Source organism: Dendroctonus ponderosae, unplaced genomic scaffold, assembly GCF_020466585.1.
Source record: "Dendroctonus ponderosae isolate FM_Combo_2020 unplaced genomic scaffold, Dpon_F_20191213v2 Dpon_F_20191213_3, whole genome shotgun sequence".
NCBI classification, from domain to species: domain Eukaryota; kingdom Metazoa; phylum Arthropoda; class Insecta; order Coleoptera; family Curculionidae; genus Dendroctonus; species Dendroctonus ponderosae.
Window position 1 is genome coordinate 11,012,807 of NW_026018508.1, and position 24,014 is coordinate 11,036,820.

Here is a 24,014-nt window from a genome sequence, read left to right on the forward strand (position 1 = left end):
GTTTAAATTTGTAATTATTAATGAAAGTTGATTCAAAATTTTCCATAAATAAATTACTAAAAAATGGGGATAGTGGTGACCCCATAGTCATTCCATTCCATTTTGTTGATAAAAATTGTTTCTGATGGTTAAAGCGTGATAAAAATCACTAAAAATTTGCGTTTCAATTAATGGAAAACGCAATAATTTAAAATAAATTTCTACCGGCAACAATCAAGCAAAAACTAGTTTTCAAAATTGTGCAGTTTTGGATGACATGGTCATTATCTCTTTAACGGGTAAAAAACATAATAATGGGGTCGCAAGTGTTAACACAAACGCGTACTGAAAGATACATATTTTCAACAGAACTTTGTCGTAAACCCATAATAAGAATTTCCATATGGTGAAACGTGTCGATTATTTCAAAGCGAGCCATGTAACCAGGCTTTAATTAAAACCGAAATCACTTTCCGGAAGTTCAAAACACGAGCAAGTGTATCACCACAGTTGAGTGAATTTTATTACCTTTCAGGGTACGCACACAAGGACGTGTGTTGCTGATTATGCAAAAGATGTGTTGTTACATTTAACTGAACTTGTCTTTTTCTGTACGATTGGTAATCTCGCTAATTGCGCGCTGTCTTCTCCATTGAATGTGAATTAGCTGCGACTGTTTATATTGCTATTTATGTGTTCTTCCAAACGTGCTGCTTTCGATCACTATTAATTTGCATTGCTTGTAGTGCAGGGAAAAGCAATAAATTTATATTGTTAGTTATGGTCTTAAATGATGGCTCTTAGATGAAACAGATAACAGAATGAAGCAGCACCGACAAAATAATTTTTAAACATTGATAGCACAGCTAGAAACTGCCATGGAAAAGGAAAGGTCGAAATGAGTGGCTGTTTTGGCAAAATCTAATTTATTATTAATAGAAACATGGAACCAAGCACACAGTTGTACCTACTAACGACGATAGCAGCTTTAAACCAATAGGCAACACCAACATTTTTTTGAAAAATTCAAAATAAATGAGGCAAAACACGTTAATTATCCAACACTAACTCCAATTAATTTCGCAATAATTTTGAATCAAAGAACACAATAGGCGCCAGTTGGTGGCAGACGTATGATTTGCGATAAAATCCACCTGGCTTTGTGTTTAATTTTTAAGTAATTTTTGAACGCAATTTTTGCAATACTGTCTTGTAATTAGGCGGCGGCAAGGTTGTGACCCAAATGGGGACGAAAAGCGACAAATCGTATCACAGCCATGAAATCATTATTGAGAAACCACTTCATAAAGTCTTCAGTGGTCGGAAGGCGGTGTAGGACGTTTTTGATATTTTTGTGGTCACGCAAAAAAAATATAAATCATCATTTTAGAGCAATCAGTTTCGAAATAATCGAATCATTTGAATCTTTCCGATCCAAAGCTGATTTTGATGTTGTTTTTGAACGTTAATACCTGATTTTTTTACTGTCTTACTGAGTAACGTTTCCCTAAGAGAATGGAACAAATATAAATTCCATTTTCAAGAACTGTTAGTTATTGGCCATAAAATTATGGTGGGTGATTGGTACTGTTTATTGCACCTATTTTAATTGATTTGTGTATATGATGTCGAAGGCTTTCACGAATAAGGAATTATGACTATGAGAGTATTACGATTAGCGACAGACGTTGAATAGTTATGCAATAATAAATCGTTGGGCAGCAAAATATTTAAATTTATCAAAATTTACTTACACGAAATCCAAATATTTTTACGCCTTAATAATATATTCCATATAAAAATCAGTCAGTCTTAAATAACTTTTTATGCTTTTTATTAATTTTTTCTGTTGACCTACTACTTTTTAACTTTTTGTATCGTGTGAGAATTATGTGAAAGAATGTTATGTGGGCGAGGAATAATATACAATTCGAAAAATGTACAGTTAAAATTTATGTTATATTATTTATAGAATTGATTGCATACTTTTTTCATTCAGTTTTTTGGTATTTTTAACTGATATTGTATTTGAGACAAAAAAATAAAATCAGAAATTAGTAAACTCGATTGAAAAATTAAAATTCACTCTATGTGATCACAAGAATATAAACGAAACATTTTGCTATGCGAAAAATATGTTTGTTTTTATTTCTTCATTTGAATCGTAACTTTATAAAGTATTCTTACTCACTCCCTTACCAAAACAATAGATGTATTTTACAAACTTCTTTTTGGGTATTTTGCATCAAAAATAAAAAAAAAAGAAAAGAAAAATAAAGAAAAAAATAACAAAATAATAAAATAACCAAATTAAATTTCCATCAAAATTATTAATTAACATTACCTTCACTAATTTAAACAATGAGATTAAATCAAAGCCACATAACTGACAATTTGCATAGACGAATTATCAGAGCGAATTTTCATATACTGTATTATCCTACTATTGTTACACAATTTATTAACATACTCTTTTTTAGGTTCATTTAGGTTCTTTTGATAACGATAGCAGAAAATAGCTATCGAAACATCAAGGTAATTTTTCAAATTAATTTCTTTACTAATTGGAATTTTCTCTTACAGCTTGAGCCTAAGTGTGTCGCAGGATACCCTCTAGGTGATAGTTCTTGATTACTTTTTGATAAATAATTCGTTCTTATTGCGAAATAGGAGCACTATTTATCAATCTGTAATAAAAAAAACAACAATTTTTGATGCGAAATACCTAAAAAGAAGTTTGTAAAAAAATGATTCCGCCTCAACATTATAGAAGTTATCTAATAGATGTTTCGTATTTTGTATATAATTATAAAATAAAGTAATTTTATTAAACGTTAAATTATAAATCTGCTTAGAAATCTAAAAGCACTTTGAGTTACTCGTTATCGTTAATATTCCCGAATTTATTTGTAGGCACCAATTCTGCTTTCCATTGTATTTTCATGCATTGAAATTTGTTTACTCACTTTAACTGTAAAAATAAAGGAAAATGTTGCTTCATAAAATTAAGTCAAAAATTCATCAAGCTGCAGGTTGATTTTTATTTCTAACCGGTAAAAGATGCCTGTCATGGTTCCGAAGTTAGTCGGCATTTCGATCTGCGTAAACATCAGAACCAAAGCCATAACGACACTTAGTGGAACAAAATTAATTTAGTATTTGCTTTGTTTATGTTTTTATTCACTGCTTCTACATGCCACTCTTTCTCTTCTGCGTTAACTAAATGCATTTAAAGGAGGTAAAAATAGACAACTTATATGTACAGAATTTCACGACTGCGTAAGCCAAGCAAATGAAGAAGTAAACAAACAAGAAAGCGAAACATAAAATTGCTTAGTCAAATTTAAGTATATATTTATTTTTGGCGATAACAATTTCTATATTTTTGTAAATTAAATGTCGTATGTGCTGCAAAATATACTCTACATTTTCAAGTAAAAATTTAATAAATGATTTCTTGCTTTTAGGCATTTCATTTCATTATTGGGCAATTTTGAAAACTTAACTGCTAGTTTTGTTTTATTTTCCTGGTATTTCATATTCTCTTGAATCCTGTTTGATAGACTAAACTGAAATCAGTCTTCTAATAATAACTAATTTTTAACTGGAAATACTTTATTTTGTACTTACACTCCTAATATGACTGGCAATTTTAAATTTTTACAACGCCTTTTGATTGCTTTCATTTAATCTTTCATATTTGAAAAAACATTCATCTCTTATTCAAATAAATTCGTGAACTGCTTGAAATTCAAATTGAAAATTTTTCTTTATATCTTCTTCATTATTCTTCGAAGAGAGTGTGTTTTGGAGCGGAAAATGCAATTGTGTCTGCCCATAGTGAAAATCTACACGCTTTGCTGTCTTGCACTTGAATTGTTTATAACCATTGTTAATGGGGAGTTTTGGGAGTGATTTCTAAATCAGATAACGGAGAAATGTATTTTGGTCTAATTTGTATTGCTACTCCAAAAGCGTTCTTAAATTTCTCGAAATATGGACAACAATCATGGAAACAATTCAATGAAATATCTGAAAATATTTAATTTGCTGCAGCGATTTTCTAATAAATTCTCCAAAATCATCTCTAGGAAAACAATTTTGGTTTCAGTTATTGAGGCATCGCCTTTGTCGCTTCAAGTAAATCATCAAAATGAAGAAAATAATTTTGAAAAACAGAAACCATCATCCATGCAAAAACTGATACTCAATGTGGCGACTATTGCAATACACTTTCCAGCATTGCGCTGTGTATACAAATGCACTTCTTGTTTATGTATTTTCATGTCATTATGTCCAACGAGTATGGTGGATTGGGTTATTTAGTATAAAAGCAAGGAATGGATGCTTCCAAGCCAGTAAGGTTCATTCTGTGCTTCCATTAAACGAACTAGATCGAAATGTTCGCAAAGGTTTGTCCTGATAACTAATTTATATTGGTGGCATTTATTTTATTTTTATCTTTGTAAAGGTTTATTTAAAGGGAAAATAAATTTCTTCAAAAATACCAACAAGGTTTCATATATTTTTTAATATTTTCTCGTTGTTAGGAAAATTGTATTTTCTTCTATTTTCTCGCTTTTAAAAGTATTGCAGTTTTTGTTGGAATTTGCGCATTCTCGTCGCTCGCTAATTTGCGAAAACGATTTGTGGAATTATTTTTTTAGAAGTAGAAGTTAACACAATTTTTAAAATTTTTAATTTCGGTCTTCAAATTTATTCCTCTTTTTGCTTTTATTTAGTTTCAGTAAACATTTTTTTGAATAACTGTTTAATTGCACGTTTAACACCATCATCCGTCAAATTGAGCAAAATTCTCAATTCAACTAAAAAATCAAAATGAACGAAACCAAATCAGCATAGAAATAGTGTTGCAATGCAATTAATAAATCCTCTGGTTCAAGTTCTAAATTCTCTTCTTCTTTTTGATTTTTTTAGAGAACTTGGGACTAATTTACAATCATGAGTATTTATAATATACTTTTAACCAAATTGATTTCCAATTGAGTAAGTTTCGCCTTCACTGGTCAGTGCGATCCGAAATAATTTACATATAAATTCCATCAAAGAGATTACATTTAAATATAATAGTCTACACAGTTGGTCCTTTCGCTTTCATTTAATCGTTTTATATTAAAAATTCAATGTAGATTATAAATAGTCATAAAGTGCAATAAAAACGGCACAATGAAAGTTTTCCGGGGTTATCGTTTCATGAAACACTTACGAAAACGACACTTGCTCCATAAATAAACAGAGAAAATGTGTTTAAAATAAATGAGTCGTTTTATTTTAAATTTGAATGTTCATGGACTGAAGATATTTGATATGAAATTATTTCAACTTTAGTTCATTTGATTTCTTGGTTTCTTTATTATTACTAGTTTCGAAAATGCATAAGCCCATTAAAAATAAATAATTGCTCAAAACTGCTTTAGGTGAAAGCTATTCGGGCGACGTGGAAACAAATTTCCTCCTGAAGTGTCGGGAGCACTAGTGGCTTGCATCTTCGGGAGTGATGCTGAGCCGAGCAAGCCACCCACCTCTGAAGACGCAAGCCACTCATGTACGCGAACGGCAGAAATATTTTTTTTCAATTCAATCATTGTATTGATCATTAATGAACTCTTTACAGATTGTAGCTCTAATCATGCTTGTATCCTGTGTGAGTGCAGGATACATAGGATATGTTGGAGGACATGAAGAACATCCGATCTACGCAGCACCTGCAGTTAAAGTTGAAACGGATTATTACGTAAGTGAAGTTATAGCGTAAATTGTTAAAAGTGTCTCAATTGCAAACAACTCAATGGCATATTAAGCGGAATCTACACCCACACTTAAAAGCCATTAATCAAGCCTTAACAACTCAATAACCGAATCAATATCCATTCTAATTAACATAGCGCCGTGACTGATTGGCGTTTCAAAACCGTTCCAAATCTCCTTAAATCTAAGAGCACGTAAATACTGAGTTTCAATCAATTAGGTAAGTAAACATGAACACCCGCGTCACGAAAATACGGTTCTTGCGGCCACTGTTACACAATACTTTAGGGAGTTTCTGGCCTTATCCGACTCGAGTATCTAAGAATGATTATTGATCTGGGTTAAGTATCACAAATTGCTAATTTATTTTTTCTCTCTTAGTTATGTTCTGTTGGGTTTTTAAGTATCTGACCGATACCCAAAGCGTGATTTTGGAATACATGATTCCAATGAAGGCTGGGCCACCGCTATCTTCAGTCGATCTTGAATATCTTTTTGAATTGCTGGACTTTAGTGCTGCCAATTTCCTGCTCTGTTTTTGTGTTTGAAATGTGTGTCTTTAAATTGCTGTAATTATGTCAAAGCCTCTGATATTGAGTGAGAATGCAGATGAATGTTGCAAATAAATAAATCTTAAACGATCAAGACAAATCCTGAAAAAAAATGGGTTTTGACAAAAAATATTGGAAACAGTAGGGTGAATAGTTTCACCTTCAATGGCCAGCGTATAAACAGTTTACCGAAGAAGTCATGAACGCCGCAGTGCACAATTTCACTCTTTCCATCGGGGATTTGTTTTGCAATTAGTCCATCTAGGCTCATCCTAGCAGTTAATTCCGAAAAACCCAAAGATCGTTTTCAACTCGTTTATTCTCGGAAGACTCGTCTTTCTCGCCCAAACAAGGCAATTTGCCATTTTGAGACCAGCAATTTTCCGAACTTGTAAAATGTGTAAATTTTCTTTAATCTTAATACGGCATCTGCCACTAAACCCAGCAAGTGTGCGTTTTATAATTGGATGGTTTCACTTTTAGACATTATGGCTTTGGTGTGTTCACACTTTTTCTTGTACGTGCAAGTTCATGTGTGGAGCAACGTTTTTATTTGATTGCGCAGTGCTTTTAATTAAGCACGAAGAGGCATTTGCAATAATAGTAACAGTTAAATCAGTGGACCATTTATGACTCACTAAAAGAACTGACTCAGTACTGGAATACCAATCTTGAACAATAAGTGCAGTCGTGTAAACATTAATCTCAAAACGTGCAAGTATGTTAGCGGTTGCATTCATTTGAAACTGATTCCTTACTTTGATAAAATTGAGAAAACCTTCAAATATCCTTTGCAACATTTTTATTTCCCCTTTGAAAGCATGTGTTCTCAACTGTTCTTGTTGAACATATTTGTTTAATTAAAACACTTCAAATTATTTCAGGCACATCCAAAATACGAATTTAAATATGGTGTGTCCGACTTCCACACAGGCGACTACAAAACCCAGGAAGAGACTCGAGATGGGGATGTTGTGAAGGGTTCTTATACTGTGGCTGAACCAGATGGTACCTTGAGAATCGTGCATTATTCCGCTGATCCTCATAACGGATTTAATGCGATCGTTACTAAGGCCGGCAAATCCATTCATCCTGATAATTATGCCAGCCACGAATCCCACTACTTGCAGCATTAGTTCAATTTTGGGTTTTATGTTCTTAGTATTATTTGTATACTGGATATACCTCATAGCGTGTAGATCGCCAGATGTGTTTCATTGATCATGCCATATTTATTTCTGTCATTTAGTTTAATAAATAATTTTTATATTCATTTTATTACTTTATTTCAACCATGAAAGTTGGACTTTATAAAGGTCCTTAGACCGGCGGCTCCAAAGTAGAAATGAACCGATTAACTCAAATGGATTCTCCTGAACTTGTGCACCTATAAAAAAAGATATTCCAGGAGATCAATCATTGGTTCACTTTTTACGCCTTGCATTTATTTTAGACATAAAACGGGGGAAAAGCTTTGGATTTTATTTCAGCTTTATTTCGTCTTCAACAATATATTTATTATTTTCTCCAGTTGCTGTACTTGTCTGACACTCTCAAAGCTGATGAGACTCTTATCTTGACAAACCATATTTTTTCCTTTAGATTTTATAGACATTATATAAATGTAGATACACTATCAAAAGTTTTTCTAAAGCAACAATTTTTTTAAAAATTGCTGAGAAAATAATTCAAAATTATCCATTGCTTATAATATTTTCGTCTAGAAAATCGAGAAATACGGCCTCTTTTGTGCCTAGGCAATAGTTGAGCATTCCACCAGCTTCAGGTTTCGAGATTTAATTTTTTTCAAAAACCAAACTAAATTTTTTAACAACTTAAAAAGCGGTGAACTGGACAATCCGGATAAAGCACAAAAACAGCGTGTAATTGACTGGGACCAGTAGTTTAACTAAGGCAAAGTCATACTACAGGATGACTCAGCTCACCATTAATTAAACTTACGTTTAACATAAATGATTCTTTGTGATACGATACACTTACATTATTTCCTAGATAAAAAGCTGAGGTAAAAGGCTACAATTAACTTCTTCAAACGATTATCTTACTTTTAATGAAAGGAATCAATATATCAGTACGCCCAGTTACACCTTGCCCCTTGTAAAAGTAAAAAGGAAGTTGCTCAATCGCAAGGTCGCATCTGTAATAGGTTTCTGTTCTTGTGCACATACTTAGAACCATATTAATGCCCCAAATAATTTTAATAATCATTCTCTGGTTTTGGCAATAGATCTAGGTAAGCGTTCACGTGTAGAACAAGGCAAAAATGAACGTAATAAATCGCGTTTTTGTTCCCTTGACCTTATTGTATCAAATTGTAGCTGAAAAGCGTGCGGCTACAGGGAAGTTTTGGATAATTACAGCTTCCTAATTGCCAATTCATAATTATGATGGATTCGGTGTTTGTTCGAGGAGCAAAAGATAATGTAACGATTCAACTAAATGATTTGCACACCCGATGAATGTGGTTTCAAAATATTAGCCAGACCATATGCAATACATGGGCAGGTTTTTCGGTGAAATTCCATGGAGCAAAAATTAATATTTCCAACCCAATAGTTTCTCAACTTTTTTTCCAATTATCTAATTCCCAACACAATGCCTTCTCTTTGCACTGGTGGTACCTTGATTTATTCAAATCAGGGGTTTCTCAACCCTAAAACACAATCAGAAATAGCTGGCCTATTGATTGTAGCCATAAAAAGTTAATAAACCTTGGACAATGGATACATTGTGTTTTTTTCTACACTCAATTTGTTGACAAGATTGGCAACGCTTTAGTAATATAATAATGGCTCATCTCGACTTTGGGCGTCGATGTTTTATCAGCAGAATACACATTTGTTATTTAAAGGAAAAGTACAGAAATTGGGATCACATTTTTTCATCTCGTTATTTTTAGAAGCTACCAAATCCTCAGTAATTGTCTCGCGCTCTAATCAAAAGTTACGATGCATTAAAAAACGCCCTAAATTTATGAGAAACGCGTGCCAAAGTGTGGGGGCTAAACATTAATAAAATGTGTTTTACTGCTCCAGGTGGGACGATTTAACATTTTATTGTTTGATTTCCGTTTTTCCTTATTTAGTTATTTTATTTCTACCCTTGATGGCAGCAGCCAGGGATTTGATGTAATGATGATTGATTTGTTGTCTTGATTTAATGGAAGATTTATAGCTTTTCATCCTCTTTTTTATGTCATCAACACAATTGTTCATCAGCAAGTTCGGAATTCTCACTAGAAATATTTTTTTATTTTGCTGCTCACTGTTGTTTTCTATTGTAATTACGTGGCTACCTATAGGTATGCGAAATAGTAGGTGTGCGTCTTATACATTTATTTATTAAGCTATAGTAATTTACATAACATTTATCGCTATGAATTTGGTATTCAGATGACAAACTACACGTTGTCTAATTTAATATTAGGTTTTTTGAGTAAAAAACCATGCCAAATCGACTTTTTTCTGATAAAAAAATGCAATCGAAAAAACGCCTCAGATTGAAGGCCCTGTATATATTTCCTATCCGAAGGCTATTTTTCGAAAGACTAAAAAGCGGTATTTCGTTAAAATATTGATCATTTTCCAGTGTAAATTTTTTTAAATTCTGAACATGTGTTTATAATTGTAATAAATTAAAAATTGTATGTTTTACACATATTTATCTACTTTTTCACTTTTGAGTTCGTTTTTTGTTCACATTTGCGCTCTTCAAATTTGTACTATACGCTATTAATTCAACTTAAAATCCTGTGAGTTTATATATGTTTATATGAGTTATATATTTTTTAATGAACTTTATATATTCAAAATTATATTGGATTATAATGCTCCTTTTTTCGTAGTTGTAATTAGTTAAAAAAAACAGATGGTTGCAACAAAAACAGGAAAGTTAAACAAAAGAAAATATCAAGAAATAAATAAAATGCACATTTCATAACAGCGGAAAAGGTTATTTCATCTTATTAGATAACCAGTAAGCATCAAAAATGTATGCAGAAAATTTAATATTTGAGTCATTATTAGTCGATAAAGAGCTAATGCAGAAGAAAGTTAACAAGAAACAAAATTCAAGTAAATATAGCCCTTCCTGGACCAATTTGCAATGAATTTAAGGTGCTTGACTTCACATGAAATACTTTGTTTCGCCTTTAGCTTTAAGCTCGTTTGAAGCAATATTCCACTAAAAAAATAATAAAACTCGTCAACATAAGAAGCTTTTGTAGGTTCTTCTCGATCTTAATCTAGAGAGTTTTTAAAACGTCATAAACAATTATAATTAAGTAGATGTTGACAAAAAAAATTATTAGAACACATAACACCGTAACATTAATGCAAAACAGCATAAACAAAATTCAACTATCTAGGTCGAATTCCCATAAAATTCAGATGCATTGTCTCAAGCTTTCGAATCGGAATTTGGCTAGGTCAAATGTTGTGGTGGGGCCATTCATTTGCACTATATGGGAAATTATGTTACTATATAAATGGGGCGATATTAACTTAGAGTTACATTCAACTTATTTGAAACGTAACGAACATGTTCTCTAAAGTAAGTAGACATTTATTGTTGGGTTGGTTTTGCTGTGAAGTGCTGATGATTAATGTGAATTTTGGGAGCGGAGTTAATGTGTAGAGTGAAAATTGGAAAATCCGTTCAGAATTAGACGTAATACCTTTTATAGGGTTGCTTCTCATTGCTATTAAAGTGGTCTGGAATAGACGACAGAGTTTACATGAAACTTGAGTTTCCTTTTACAGTTAGGCTGTTTTAATACAGTTAATTTGTAAATGTTTTTTGCAGATTCTTGCCATTGCTACTTTGGTGGCTGTTGCCCAGTCTGGATACGTTGACTATTCCGGAGGTCATGCATCCTCCTACGCATCTGTAGCCGCCCCCGTTGTTGCCGCTTACGCAGCCGCCCCTGCATACTCCCACGGATACCCATCAGCCCACGAAAGCCAAGACTACTACTCCCACCCCAAATACGAATTCAACTATGGAGTCCAAGACCCCCATACTGGTGACCACAAAACTCAGCACGAAGTTCGCGATGGCGATGTTGTAAAGGGTTCCTACACTGTGGCTGAACCCGATGGTACCTTGAGGACTGTCCACTATACTGCTGATGACCACAATGGCTTCAACGCAGTGGTGGAGAAGTCTGGACATCCAGTCCATCCAGCTCCAGCTCCAGCCAAGGTTATTGTTGCCGCCCCAGCTCATTATGCCGCCCCAGCTCATTATGCCGCCCCATCTCATTACGCCGCCCCAGCTCACTACGCCGCCCCAGCTCACTACGCTGCCCCAGCTTATTACCACCATTAAATCCAAAGATCTAGAAAATGATGATAATTGCGATGTGAAGTACCGAACGATGGAGATGTGTGAATTATTTATTATTTTTGTGTATATACCAGAAGCAATTAATATATTTTTGCAGTATCTGCATTAAGTATCTGTCTTTGTTTGGTTTGTAGAATTTTGTTGCAAGTTTCATATATTCAAAAGCTCATTTTGGGAATTGCCGCTTGTAGTAATTTGGGCAACAAATAAGGACTACCGGGAAGCTTGAAAAATTGCAGTTTGAATGCAGTTTCCGCTCAGTTTTTGTAATGGTAGAAAAAAACGATTATTTGAATGACGCAATTAAGGCATCGATTTTCAGATCGACCGATAAGCCAGTGCATTTTATCGAAAGTAAAACTCAACTGTTTTCTCTTAGAAAACACATGGTTTTTCCATGTAAGTCTCCTATCCAGGTGAATTTCGCGATATTTTAAGTTTGCTGCTTGTGGCAGCTGGTAGGACATGCTTCTCTTCCCTTATTAAAAGCTTTGTGTTTGAACTTTGCCTCGCTCGCCCTAATTCGCCATTATTTAAAACAATTTTGGATGCTGTCGAAATTCACTTGCACATTTCGCTTTAATTTCGTCGGGTTCGTATGAGTTGAAAAATGGCCATCAGCAAATGCGGGTAACAAATTTTTAATTAAAAGCAAAAAGAGTAAAAATAACTAAATGATTTGCTGATAATCAAGCGCATCCTAAAGTAGCGGTTTCAAACATATTAAATTAAATGATAAATGAAAGCTGCCCTAGACACGCGTGCAGGAGATATGCCTGAAAACATCTATGTTTTCCAAACATTTGTAGCTGAAAATCGGCAAATACATTTTTTCTGGTTCACTGGCTCGTGTTTCTATTTGATAAATGCTGCTGTTAACAGCCAAATGCATTAAAATATCATTTGCTTTATTACCGCCAGTTTGTTCAAACAAGCCCCAAAATGCGAATTTTGGCTGTGTAATTAAAATACTTTTTCGGTTAAGTACAAATACTCTATAACCGGTCTATTTTGTGCGTTCTACTTAATAATTAAACAAATGGAAGCTCTAACACGTTTTTAAACAATGTATTTTAATAATTTTTTCTCTATTTTTCGCCAAATCATTCAGCTTTTTTCTCTTCTCGCATTAGCACCCTAGATATGTCGGTATGTTTAAGAAACGAAAAAACCATCGGTTTTTGTTGAAAATGCGTGACAAACTTATTCCGTTGTGTCGATGATTAATTATCTTCTTACAAGCAGAATCTCGCCTCAATTGATTTTTACTTTCATAATCGGTCCGAATATGATGCTTTAGCGTTTTAAAATATTTATAATTAAATTCAAAAAAATTGGTAAAGATTTTTTGTTGCTCAATTTTATACATTTGCAATAACTAAATTCAGTGAAAGTATGGGTTGGCCTATGCACAAAATATTGAGTTTTTGATTGACTGTTTGAAAAATAACGGTGTCTAGTGTTTCACTCTTGCGTTTTCTTTTTCAGTGTTCACATCAAATCTTTTCAAGTGTTAACAAGAGGAAGACTTTTCTAAAAGAAATTAAAAAAATGTTTTAGGCGCACATACATTTAAAATGGTTTTCCAGGAAGCCTGTAAGTGTGTTCCAAAAACAATAATACATTGTAAATAAAATTGTATAATTAACTCCATCAGATAGACGAAAGAAGCTTGGGCAACAATATATGAATGATTATATTTAAATAAATGAAGTGCACAAATACCTAGTGGGTTGGCCAGATTGCTCAACATTCATCAACAGCAACCATTTGCTAAAAATAATAAATAATTGCACAATTTAACGACAGATATAGAGTGGAGACGTCGACTCTAAAGGTCAGGACGATGAACCAGCTGGAGGCATTTGAAATGTGGCGCCACAAAAAATGCTTCATATTCGGCCGACAGAACATGTTATACACGAGAATCTGTCACGAAAAGAAAACATTGAAAGACAACTCTTAGCGACCGTAAAATGCTGAAAATGTTCGCATCTTTGGATCTTCGGACATGTTTTTGATTATATTATTAAGATCGTAGTGAGTCCGAAGTATTTGAGACGACTGGCATTAGAAGAGCTTGAGAAAACTTCTTTCATATGGAAGGTAATGAGCTCCCAATTACAGATTCATAATATAGTTTTCTCAAAATATACATTCCATTCAAAATCCAAGCAAAAATGGTTTTAAATTGAAATTTTGAATAATTCTGTATGGAATCTGAGAATTGTAAAAAAAGTCTTTAATTTCATTTCAAGTTCATTCAGATCAGGTAAAAGGAATGGAAAAGATCGGGCAAATTTTGTCAAAACTTGAGACGAGAAGAACGTTTATTTTTGTAAAAACATTTTCGTTTGGTGTTTTGACTCAAAAGATTTGTCTCTGGAAAAAGCAGATTTTCCTCACGTCTTATATTACAGACTCATGTTGCTCTCGTTGCACAAAAAACATGTAAATTTTTTTATCGTTTTCAATAAATTATTTTATTTTTATTTTTAACACATGATTGATTTTCAAACATATAGAACGTGTCTAAGGCTGGACATCTAAGTTTCTACTTTTACCAGAAATAAAAATATTATTCATTCGCAAAAAATGCGGTTTTGGAACATACCAAGATAACGATAGACAGTCGAGTGTTAAACAAAGAATTGAAGCGAACTTGTGAGGCTGGCGAGAGTTGGATTCCAAGGGAATAACACTCAGAAGGTTTTCTGTAGATTTATCAGACTCGATAGTAGAAGAGTTTCTAGATAATAATAAGTTCTCAAACGGAAGTTGCCGTTTGGTAGCTTTTTTAAATGGTTTCCGCTTAGTACGGACCAGAAATTTCCCGCTCAATCCCCTGTCCACGACTTATATTACTCATGTTAAGATTTGAATAGAACTATAAAAAATAAGCTGTATTTTTCTTAGCATCTTACAACATCTAAAAAATGAATTAAATACGTCTTTTGGACAGAATTAATTGTCGAACGGTTAATACAAACATCAGGCTCATTAACAACAGAAGCTGATATTGATCACGATACAAATTGTAACCCAGAGCGGTAAACCCACGAAACAATATATCTGGGTCAAATTTTCGGATCAGTTAAAATACTTTCAAATCGCAATTTTGTTGAGGACAAGTAACCGAAAAAATTATGGAGGGGTTATCAGTTCACACCTTGTGGGTTGTATTCAAATAACATATAAAAAGGTCCAAAGATCTAGTTTAGGTATAGTTGAATTTAATACATCGCTAGAAAATGTTCACCAAAGTAAGGGCAGTGTTTTGTGTAAAACCCCAACTTAACTTTTCTGTAATTGCAGGTATTTGCCGTTGTTGCCTTTGCAGCTGTAGCTCAAGCTGGCTACGTCGACTATGGGCATGCTTCAGCTTATTCTTCAGTATCAGCCCCTGTAGCCTCATACGCCGCTCCATCCATCCCTCTTCCTTACTCTCAAGGGCCCGCTTATGACAGCAAAGACTACTACGCTCCTCCCAAGTACGAATTCAACTACGGAGTTCAAGACCCCCATACTGGAGACCACAAGAGTCAGCACGAGATCCGTGATGGAGATGTCGTTAAGGGCTCTTACAGCGTAGCTGAAGCTGATGGAACTTTGAGGACTGTCCACTACACTGCTGATGACCACAATGGATTTAATGCAGTAGTTGAAAGGTCTGGACACCCTGTTCAGCCTGCTCATGTTCCAGCACCCGCTAAGCTCGTAGTAGCTGCTCCTGTTCAGTATAAATATGCTGCACCTGCTGCACCCCAATATTACCACCACTAAATAGCTGTGATTGGGTGGTTTCACATTGAAAATACAGATTTTGCCATAATATTCCTCAAATTTTGTAAGGAAGGTTTGAAGCATGGATTCTCTTATTGTAGGTGTAGTTAATTTATTGCAAATAAAAGTTTAATTGATAACATATTTGTTTCACTTTAGTCTAGCGGTCTTTGAATGAACATTTTGCTTTTGCTGCTTTAGAAAATATACATAGTAAAGTGTATAGAGTATTTAATTTTATTGGGACAAAGACTCTTAATGGATGCGTACAGTAAAAAAAAAGTCTGTCGGTTAATATGGTTGGACAAAAGCTGAGTATTTGAAAACCCAATGGTTTATTTTAGGTCATATTTCTGTACGACATATATAAAATTCATTCATTCATCAAGTTTGTAAAGACTGGAAATACAAACGCGCCTTAAATTGAGTTGTTACTGAATAACTCAAATTTGTGTAGGAGGGTGGCGCTATCTTGCAAAGCTCCTATTTATCCTGTTTTTTTAGCGTTGAATTTTGCTAATGGGTTTGCAAGTGTATAATGTAAATCGGTCCGCTTAACTTTATCGGCTTCTAAAGTACAAGCTTTTGCTTGATTATGAGATATTTTTTCTCAGTTAGTAAATTGAAGTTTTCTATGTACCTTAGAGAAAGTTTGAGTTTTTATTTAAACTACTTTTTGAGCTTTGAATGATTTCAAATGTATGTTCAAGTGTCCAATATATCTTAGGGTGCTTCTAAGGTAAAGAACACTTGAAAAATCAGTTTCTCATGGATTTGAACGATTTTTCAATTCGCGGATTGATAGTTACTAGAAACTCTGGTTCCTCCCCTATTCATTTCGAGTTTATCTTTGTTCCGATATTCAAGTTTTGATATTTTTCAAATAGGTGTGCAAGTATTGAAACAATTTTCTCTTAAGCTTCTTCAAGTTCTTACCGGTTCTGCTTTTTGAATTTTTAATCTTTGAAAATGAGTGTTTTAATTTTTTTATGAGATGGTACATTGTAAAGAGTATTCAGTGGAGCAAAAATTGATCTTAAACTATAAGCGTGATGAAAACATTTTTCTCCTAATTTGCAGTAAAATGTATAATTTTCACAACATTTAGTTGGGAATAAGCTAATTATTTGGAATTTCTTTACCTGGAATTTTAGCGATTTTCTCAGGTCATATTCATGTGTCTTGATATTCTAGAAAAATCATTCAACATCAATCTTTTAACGACGGAAGAACAAACGCGTTTTAAATTGAGTTCTGACTAAATAACGTGACTTTTTAGCTTTGAAATTTTGCAAGTGTCTACTGCATCGCCAGTCCGCCTAAACTTATCGGTCTCTGAAAAAATTGCTTTTGCATTGATATTAGCAATTTTTTCTTGATTTGAAGATTGATGTTTTCTACGTGCTCGGTAGAAATTGCAAGTTCTTACTTGTCCTGATTTTGGAACTTCAAAGTTTTATAAATAGGCTTGCAAGTGCCTAGTTTATCACGTTTCGGTCTAAAGTCAAACTTTAGTAAAAAACCCTTTTTTGTATGAATTTCAGTAATTGTTTCTACATTCGCAGACTATTCCATTTACTCTCGTTCTTGAGATTTCAATTTTTGAAAATTAGTTGCGAAAGTATCGTATATATTTCGAGGCGCCCAAAAAAATAAGGTTTTGCCTGCATTTGCGACATTGTTTTTCCATTTGTATACTGTTTTCTGTATAAACTGTATACATTTGAAGTTACCGGCAATCCAAGCTTTTGAGCCCCGAATATTTAGAAATCGGTGTACAAGTAGGTATCTAATATATCGCAAATCCGCCTAAGGTGAAAGGCGTATGAAAATTGAGGTTTTATCTGGAATTGAGCAATTTTTTGTCAATGTATAGACGTATATATTTGCTACGCGTACTGTAAAACTTGCAAGTTCCTATTGGTTGTAGGATTTGAGATATTCATTTTTGCAATGTTTTGTATTTTTCGTCTTTTGTACATATCTTATAAAAATAATTCAGAAACCCTTTTTGTCATGATGAAGCGAATAACTTACGTTTTTCCCTTTAAAAAATACTAAAAATTATAAGCATTTCTTCACACGTTGTTATAGAGTCACAGGAAATATAAACAACTTAAATTTTCAACAGAAATCTCGGTAGAAAACATGGTAAAATGCAACTTAACTGCGATGACGGAACATATGCAAGGGCAGTAAAAGAACAATAATAAAGCTGCTGCAAGTACAGCTGGATAATTGGAGAAAGTATGATTTGTTTCACTAGCAATATACAGACCATCAAGCATTTACTTGCAGTTAGTAGCAGTCGATGAAGGACAATTACAGTCAAAAGGCGATTCGTGGAAAATATGATTATTCTTGCAATTTGCGCTTCAAGATGGTAGGTATAACTTGAAGAAAGTCTCGTAAAAATTAAAATCTTTATTAAAAACAATAAATAAATAAGTTTTCCCTAATTAGTTAGCACTTAATGATGGTAATATTGAGCAGGAGCGGCGTAGGCAGCTGGGGCAGCTACAACAACTTTGTGGGCAGCTGGAGCTGGATGTACTGGATGTCCAGACCTTTCAACTACTGCGTTGAATCCATTGTGGTCATCAGCAGTATAGTGGACAGTCCTCAAGGTACCATCGGGTTCAGCCACAGTGTAGGAACCCTTTACAACATCTCCATCACGGATTTCGTGTTGACTCTTGTGGTCTCCGGTATGAGGGTCTTGTACTCCATAGTTGAACTCATACTTGGGAGGAGCGTAGTAGTCTTGGCTTTCAGCATGTCCATGGACTGGTACTGAAGCGTAGCCGTGATTGACCGATGGGAGTTCGAAAACTCCTGCTTGGGAAACAGCTACAAGAGCTGAGACGAAGAAGATCTGAAAATTGAAATAAATGAGCACTGAAATTTGTTTGGGCTGGAAACTTATTTACCTTGGCGAACATTTTTGATTTGGTTGATTTGGCTGTTTCAGCTTCAGTACTGAACTGACGAATAAATGACCCGGTCACACTTTTATATCAGACATTTAACCTAGACATTCACCAGACAAAAATGCGTAACTATGCTAGTTCTATGCGATAATCGTGTAAGAAAGAAATTGAAAGTGTTGTAACCATTTCGGAATGTGCTCTAGATTTTCTGATAAAATGTGGGTTATATTTTTCTTAATTGACCACTGCTATGCAATTTTTTTGAAACCTTAATTGATATGGACATCTGTCTTTCGACATTTTGATTGCAATTAAAATTAACGAATTTTTGAAAAGATGAAATTTCATATTTTGTTGTTTTTAGACAATGATTGCGATGATTTTGAACATTTTTATTTAAATGTATTTATGGTTTCATTCAATTAATTGTGCTTTCAATTCTAATATTAATTAAAAATGTATTCACAAGGCAAACCATTTTTTCAAATATTTTGACGACATAAATTAGTAATTAAATTTTAAATATCTAAAGACACACAAAACGAAATTTCCCAAATGATGCCTAATAATTATAGACAGAATTATGACAAAATTTAAGTTCGCTATGCACAAACCACTCATAACAAAATTAAAGTTTGCTATTGAGCACATATTTTGCAAATGTGGTTTGGAACGATCAAAAACATTATCTTCAGAAAACTCCCACGTAGAAACATCTTAACGTGAAAATATTGACTGCTCCTCACAAATATTTTCTCAATAGGCATCTTTTTGAAATTTCTTAATTTTTCATTTTTCACTTTTCTTCGTAACAAAGCTTTTATTATTTTTGTCTTGTGTCTCGATTTACTACTTAATATTTTAATATTTTATTTAAACAATCTGTTATCCTGCTTCTATCTCAAATAAGTAATAATGTAATTAAATCACTAATATCTAGAGAATTTACTACGATCCTAATATCTCTTTTAATTGATCTTCTTATAGATTTTTTTGAACTCGCCATACGCTTCAATCGCTTTGCACAAAAAAGGCGTTTCATGCAAAGATCAAAAACTATTCACAAATTTGCCGTTTAGTAGTCATCATCGAAACAGTGTTTATTTTTTGATTAGGATAACGATATAAACCTAATTTAGTTGGATTGTTAGTGAAATAAATAATCGCGACTACGAATTGTTCATAAATTGCCTCACAATGGGACAGAAAAAAAATAGAAACTAAATACAAAAAAAACCGTACAAGTAACTGGGTAATTTTAATGTATGCGAAATACATTGTCCAGTCAAATTGAAATGTGTGTTGAAGATTTCCGCAAATTTTAAAAGAACGACAGAAGCTCAAACGATAGGATTTTTCAGGTGGGATCATTTCAACACAAGTTTTAGATTTCTCTCTTATATCAGAAAATTTAATTTACGCAACCCTTCCAGCTTTTTTTAGAACTTTTCAAGAGAGTTTTGATTAAAGTTATAATTTCAAATTGTTTATTTATAAAGCTTATTCCAAATCCAATAAAAGTAATTCGTGGAAGTTAGCCTTTAGTAAGCAGTATTTCAAAAAAAATCAGGAAATTGAAAGTCATTTTTGTCTTGCAAAAACTGATGTAGTTTGCAAAGTTTCACTTCTTCCATCATGCCGTATGGGACCAAATAAATGAAGCAAATTTCTAGACAGTTCGGTGTAGGGAAAATAATTCCAACAATGCGACGCCCAAGTGAAAAAATATTTTTGGGGGTTTTTAATATAAAGGAAAAATTCGGGTTGATCGAGGCAGTGAATACATTTGATGCGACGCTTGAGTATTTACCGATATAGCCAATATTAAAAGGGATTTTAAATTACATTTATTTATTTGTTTAAGCTAAGAAAATAAACAGAGGCTGCGGCCAGATTTGGGTGGACCTAAGTCAACAAAACTGGGGGACTTTTGGAAGCAAAAGCTTCAAAGTATTCTGAAAATGAAAGGGCAAATTCCTCAATTTGCCGCCTCCAAAAATTGCGCTGCATCTCGGCAACTTTTAGCGCTAATTTGAAGTATTTTTATGCAAATATCGATGAATATAATATAATAATTGTGCGAAAAGTGTTCAGATTTAATTGTGGAAGTTTTCAAACAATTAAATGTTTATTAATGACGTGACTCCAAAAGAAATAAATTTCCACTCGACTTGAAATATAATCGCAAAATCCCCAGCATCAAAAGAGCTTCATGGAAAATAAGCTCTAAAATCCTGATTGGAGTTCTCTATCATAACACCCATTACTGCATGGAAAATAACGAGGCTGGAAGTAGAAACCGACTGTGCTTTTATCTACCGATCATTGATAAAGCTATGAAACAGTGTATGAAAAATCCGACGTCCAAAAAGAGCTTTCATTTTGAAAGGGTGATAAGAGCGTCATTTTAATTTTCCTGTTTGTTCTGGTTAATCCGAATGACTAGCGAGCGGTCACTTTGGGTCAATTGGAGTGCAAGCTTTCTATTAAAAAATGGCACTTTCTACTCAAAAACCAGCACGAATTTAGTTTGTTTGTTTATTGATTAAGGATGCGTTTCAAATATACAGTCAGAAATATTGATATTCTAAAGAGAAATTTGCGTTCTGTTCATTATAACAAATCTTTAGTGTTGATTTGAGTTAGTTTGGATTAGAGCGCATTGAAATACACAGTCACGCGTCATTTTTGCCCTAATTTAAACGGTTTTTGAGCGGTTGCATTGTTCAATCGACGACGTTTTCTTTGGAATTTTATTTGATTGGAAACAATCCATTGAGAGCAAAAAGCTCGCAGGTGTAGTTTTAATTTTAATCGCAATTTTTGAAAGGAGTTGAAGTCGATTTTTTCAAAAAATATTTAGCCCCTCAAAATTTTTCGAAGTAAACATTATTTTTATCCAAGAGAAGCAAGGCAGGATTACGTAGTATCGACTTTTTGGACCATTTCAGGACACAATTTTGAGCGGTTGTGATCTTTAACCGACGATATATTTCTTATTATTGACCCAAAATATTTTGTACATGGCTATTAAAGAATTTCCTAAGTAGGCAACAATCGATTAAGCAAAAAAAACAGTATGTTTATGTTACTTTTTGACCCGAAACTTCATAAGTGCTTGAGGTCGATTTTTTCAAAAATATAAGTTATGTTATTATTTATTATATTATAGCATTATGTATGTCCAAGAGAAGCGAGGAATGCTATTAGCCAATTGGAAAGTACTCTAGAAGCTTCAGTTTCAAAATAATAGAAATTTTTGGTTCATTTCAAACCGTTTTGAGTGATCGCGATTTTTAACCGAAGAAACATTTCTTATTATTGGCCCAAATACTTTGTACATACATATTTGGAAGCATCTTACGTCGGAAACAATCGATTGAGATAAAAAAAACCGGGATGTAAATTTTTTTATTTTTGACCCAAAATTTCATCAGTTTAGGTTGATTTTTTCGAAAATATAAAGTTTCTTAAAAAGTATCTAATTTTACATCTTTTTGTCTAAGAGAAGCGGGGAATGCTATTAGCTTAATCAAAAACAATCCAGAAACTTGAGATCATAAATAATCGCCATTCTTGACCCATTTAAAACAATTTTTGAGCGGTCGCAATACTGAACTGACGATATATTTCTTATAATTGATAAAAACACTTTATGCATGCATACTGGGAGCTACTTAGGGCGCAAAGAATCGAATGAGCTAGAAAACGCATATGGAAAATTTGCATTTTGGACCCAAAATTGTCTTAGGAGTTGAAGTCGATTTTTCAAAAAACATCAATCCCCTCAGAATAGTTCACATTTTACATCATTCTCAACATAAAAAAAAATAATTTTGATCCATTTTAAGCTGTTTTTAACTGGGTACTATTTTTAAGCGACAATCCCTGATTATGGACTCAAACACTTTATATGTTTTACGGATAAGCATTTTATAAAAACACAACGTAACATATTATATGTTATAGGATTCTTCTAATTTATTAATTTTTTTCTTCTATTTTTTTGTAATTGTCTCCTTTCTGTCTTCAGATTTCTGTTTTGCCGTTCAAACCTGAGATTACATATTTAGTTGATTCAATTCATTGCTATAAAAGAAAAAAAAGCACAGCCAAAATGCACACAAAATGTAATTTCGAATGCTCGTATGTAGATGTAAGAGGTCTGAAACAATTTGAAATAATTTTTCAAATATTATTCAAGACAGTGTCTCCAAAAAACTACAAATAATCTAAGTAGTCAGCTTCGGAAAATTGATGAAATATTTTAACAATTTTTCAGCAAATGTTAAAAACGCAAAATAGTTCCATTGAACTTTTGAAGATTAAGATGAATGAGTTCCATCCAGTACCATTAAAACGCTCTTCTGTAGACCCAAAGTTTTTTACATCTAAATAAATATTGCCCCTAAATAGCTGAGGAAATTGAGGAACTACACATGAGGCAATATTTTTTTTGAAAAATTTCAATCATTAATAATATGGCGCCTGTAAATACGCGACCGTGAAAACAAAATGACATCGCAGCTTGTGCGCTCCAGTATCTCCCGTGTTCTGTAATCGTTCGGATGGCATGCGAGGGTGAGTATCAACGGACCTCAAAATGTGCTGTGCGATCTCGATTTAAACTGGATATTTTTGGCGCCAAAAAATTTTGAAAGCCGGAGTTTCAGTGGTTTGCACGTTCCGGTGCATAATTTGCTTGAACTGCAAGCCCAAGTGTTGGATATTGACTTCTGCGTAAGTTTCCAGATTTATTGCACTTTTTTAAATTAATGTTAAAGATTCACGAAAATTGGTTTAAACGTATTGAGAAGGCTCTTAATTTGCCTAATCTGACGAGGATTGTTAAGGCGGTATTAATCAATCAATGGAGTAAAAACATGGAAATATTTTGAATCGACAAAAAATCGACACTGGCAGAATATTTCATTAAAACATTTTTTATTTCAATTGAAATTATTCAAAACTCAACCTCTACTGAATGTCGAGCTGTTCTTAACCTGAAATGATCATAAAAGTTGGAAAATTTCAACGGAACCCAAAACAAAATTAAATTACATCGAAAACTTGCCAGGCTTTTACAAAAAAATATATTAGTATTGTCGAGCAGTTAAAGCGTTTTTCCCTAAATTCAAGTATAAAATAATAAACATATTTAGAATCTTTTGAACGTCTCGAGAACGACAAATTTTATATTGCTGAGTTTGAAAGGACAATTAGAAAGTATATAAAAAATTCCAGAACGGTCCAAGTAAGGAAAGCTGAGAATATTTAGAAATATATTTGATGCTGAATTTCAGGTTTATAATACGTTTTCTGTATAACTAATTTTTTTAATTTCTTTGTTTAGGCCTCTAGAATTTATAAGTTATTTTCATTTAATAAAAATATTAATTAACTTAGACATAATGTGTTATTACCCATTTGCTATCAATGCTTGTAGCACTTTAATTAACTACATCTTCAAAATGATGCAACACAATTTATGTTTTTTGATCTGTTCATGAACGATTTTTAATTCCGTGTTAAAAAAGACTCAGGTAATCCGACCTGGTTCTTTAATTAAATCAGCAACGGAAAATCCCTCTTCCTAAGTAAATAATCTGCAGTCGAACTTTATGCTTTTTATTAA

General features: G+C 33.2%; 4 protein-coding genes across 5 annotated transcripts in view; 3 read left to right on the forward strand and 1 right to left on the reverse strand.

Annotated features, from left to right (window-relative positions):
• Positions 1 to 5,584: 5,584 nt before the first annotated feature.
• On the forward strand, positions 5,585 to 11,780 carry LOC109546762 (cuticle protein 18.6). Its single transcript, XM_019917867.2, has 4 exons — positions 5,585 to 5,734; positions 7,184 to 7,434; positions 10,859 to 10,871; positions 11,124 to 11,780. Exons 1-4 carry the CDS (start codon positions 5,600 to 5,602, stop codon positions 11,646 to 11,648), a joined length of 924 nt encoding a protein of 307 aa, XP_019773426.2. The 5' UTR covers positions 5,585 to 5,599; the 3' UTR covers positions 11,649 to 11,780.
• Positions 11,781 to 14,858: 3,078 nt separating this feature from the next.
• LOC125503833 (cuticle protein 19-like) lies at positions 14,859 to 15,589 on the forward strand. The gene is made up of 2 exons (XM_048664803.1): positions 14,859 to 14,929; positions 14,982 to 15,589. The coding sequence occupies exons 1-2, from the start codon at positions 14,918 to 14,920 to the stop codon at positions 15,447 to 15,449; spliced, it is 480 nt and encodes a 159-aa protein (XP_048520760.1). The 5' UTR covers positions 14,859 to 14,917; the 3' UTR covers positions 15,450 to 15,589.
• A 2,271-nt stretch (positions 15,590 to 17,860) lies between these two features.
• On the reverse strand, positions 17,861 to 18,485 carry LOC109546680 (cuticle protein 7). Its single transcript, XM_019917729.2, has 2 exons — positions 18,380 to 18,485; positions 17,861 to 18,324 (listed from the first exon to the last, which is right to left on the reverse strand). Exons 1-2 carry the CDS (start codon positions 18,389 to 18,391, stop codon positions 17,920 to 17,922), a joined length of 417 nt encoding a protein of 138 aa, XP_019773288.1. The 5' UTR covers positions 18,392 to 18,485; the 3' UTR covers positions 17,861 to 17,919.
• Positions 18,486 to 22,929: 4,444 nt separating this feature from the next.
• The window catches only part of LOC109546761 (5-hydroxytryptamine receptor 2A), a 54,566-nt gene continuing 53,481 nt past the window's right edge, over positions 22,930 to 24,014 (forward strand). For both annotated transcript variants that reach the window (XM_019917865.2, XM_019917866.2), the window contains exon 1: positions 22,930 to 23,119. The gene's annotated coding sequence lies outside the window, so the exon portion shown is untranslated. The remainder of the gene's footprint in view (positions 23,120 to 24,014) is intronic.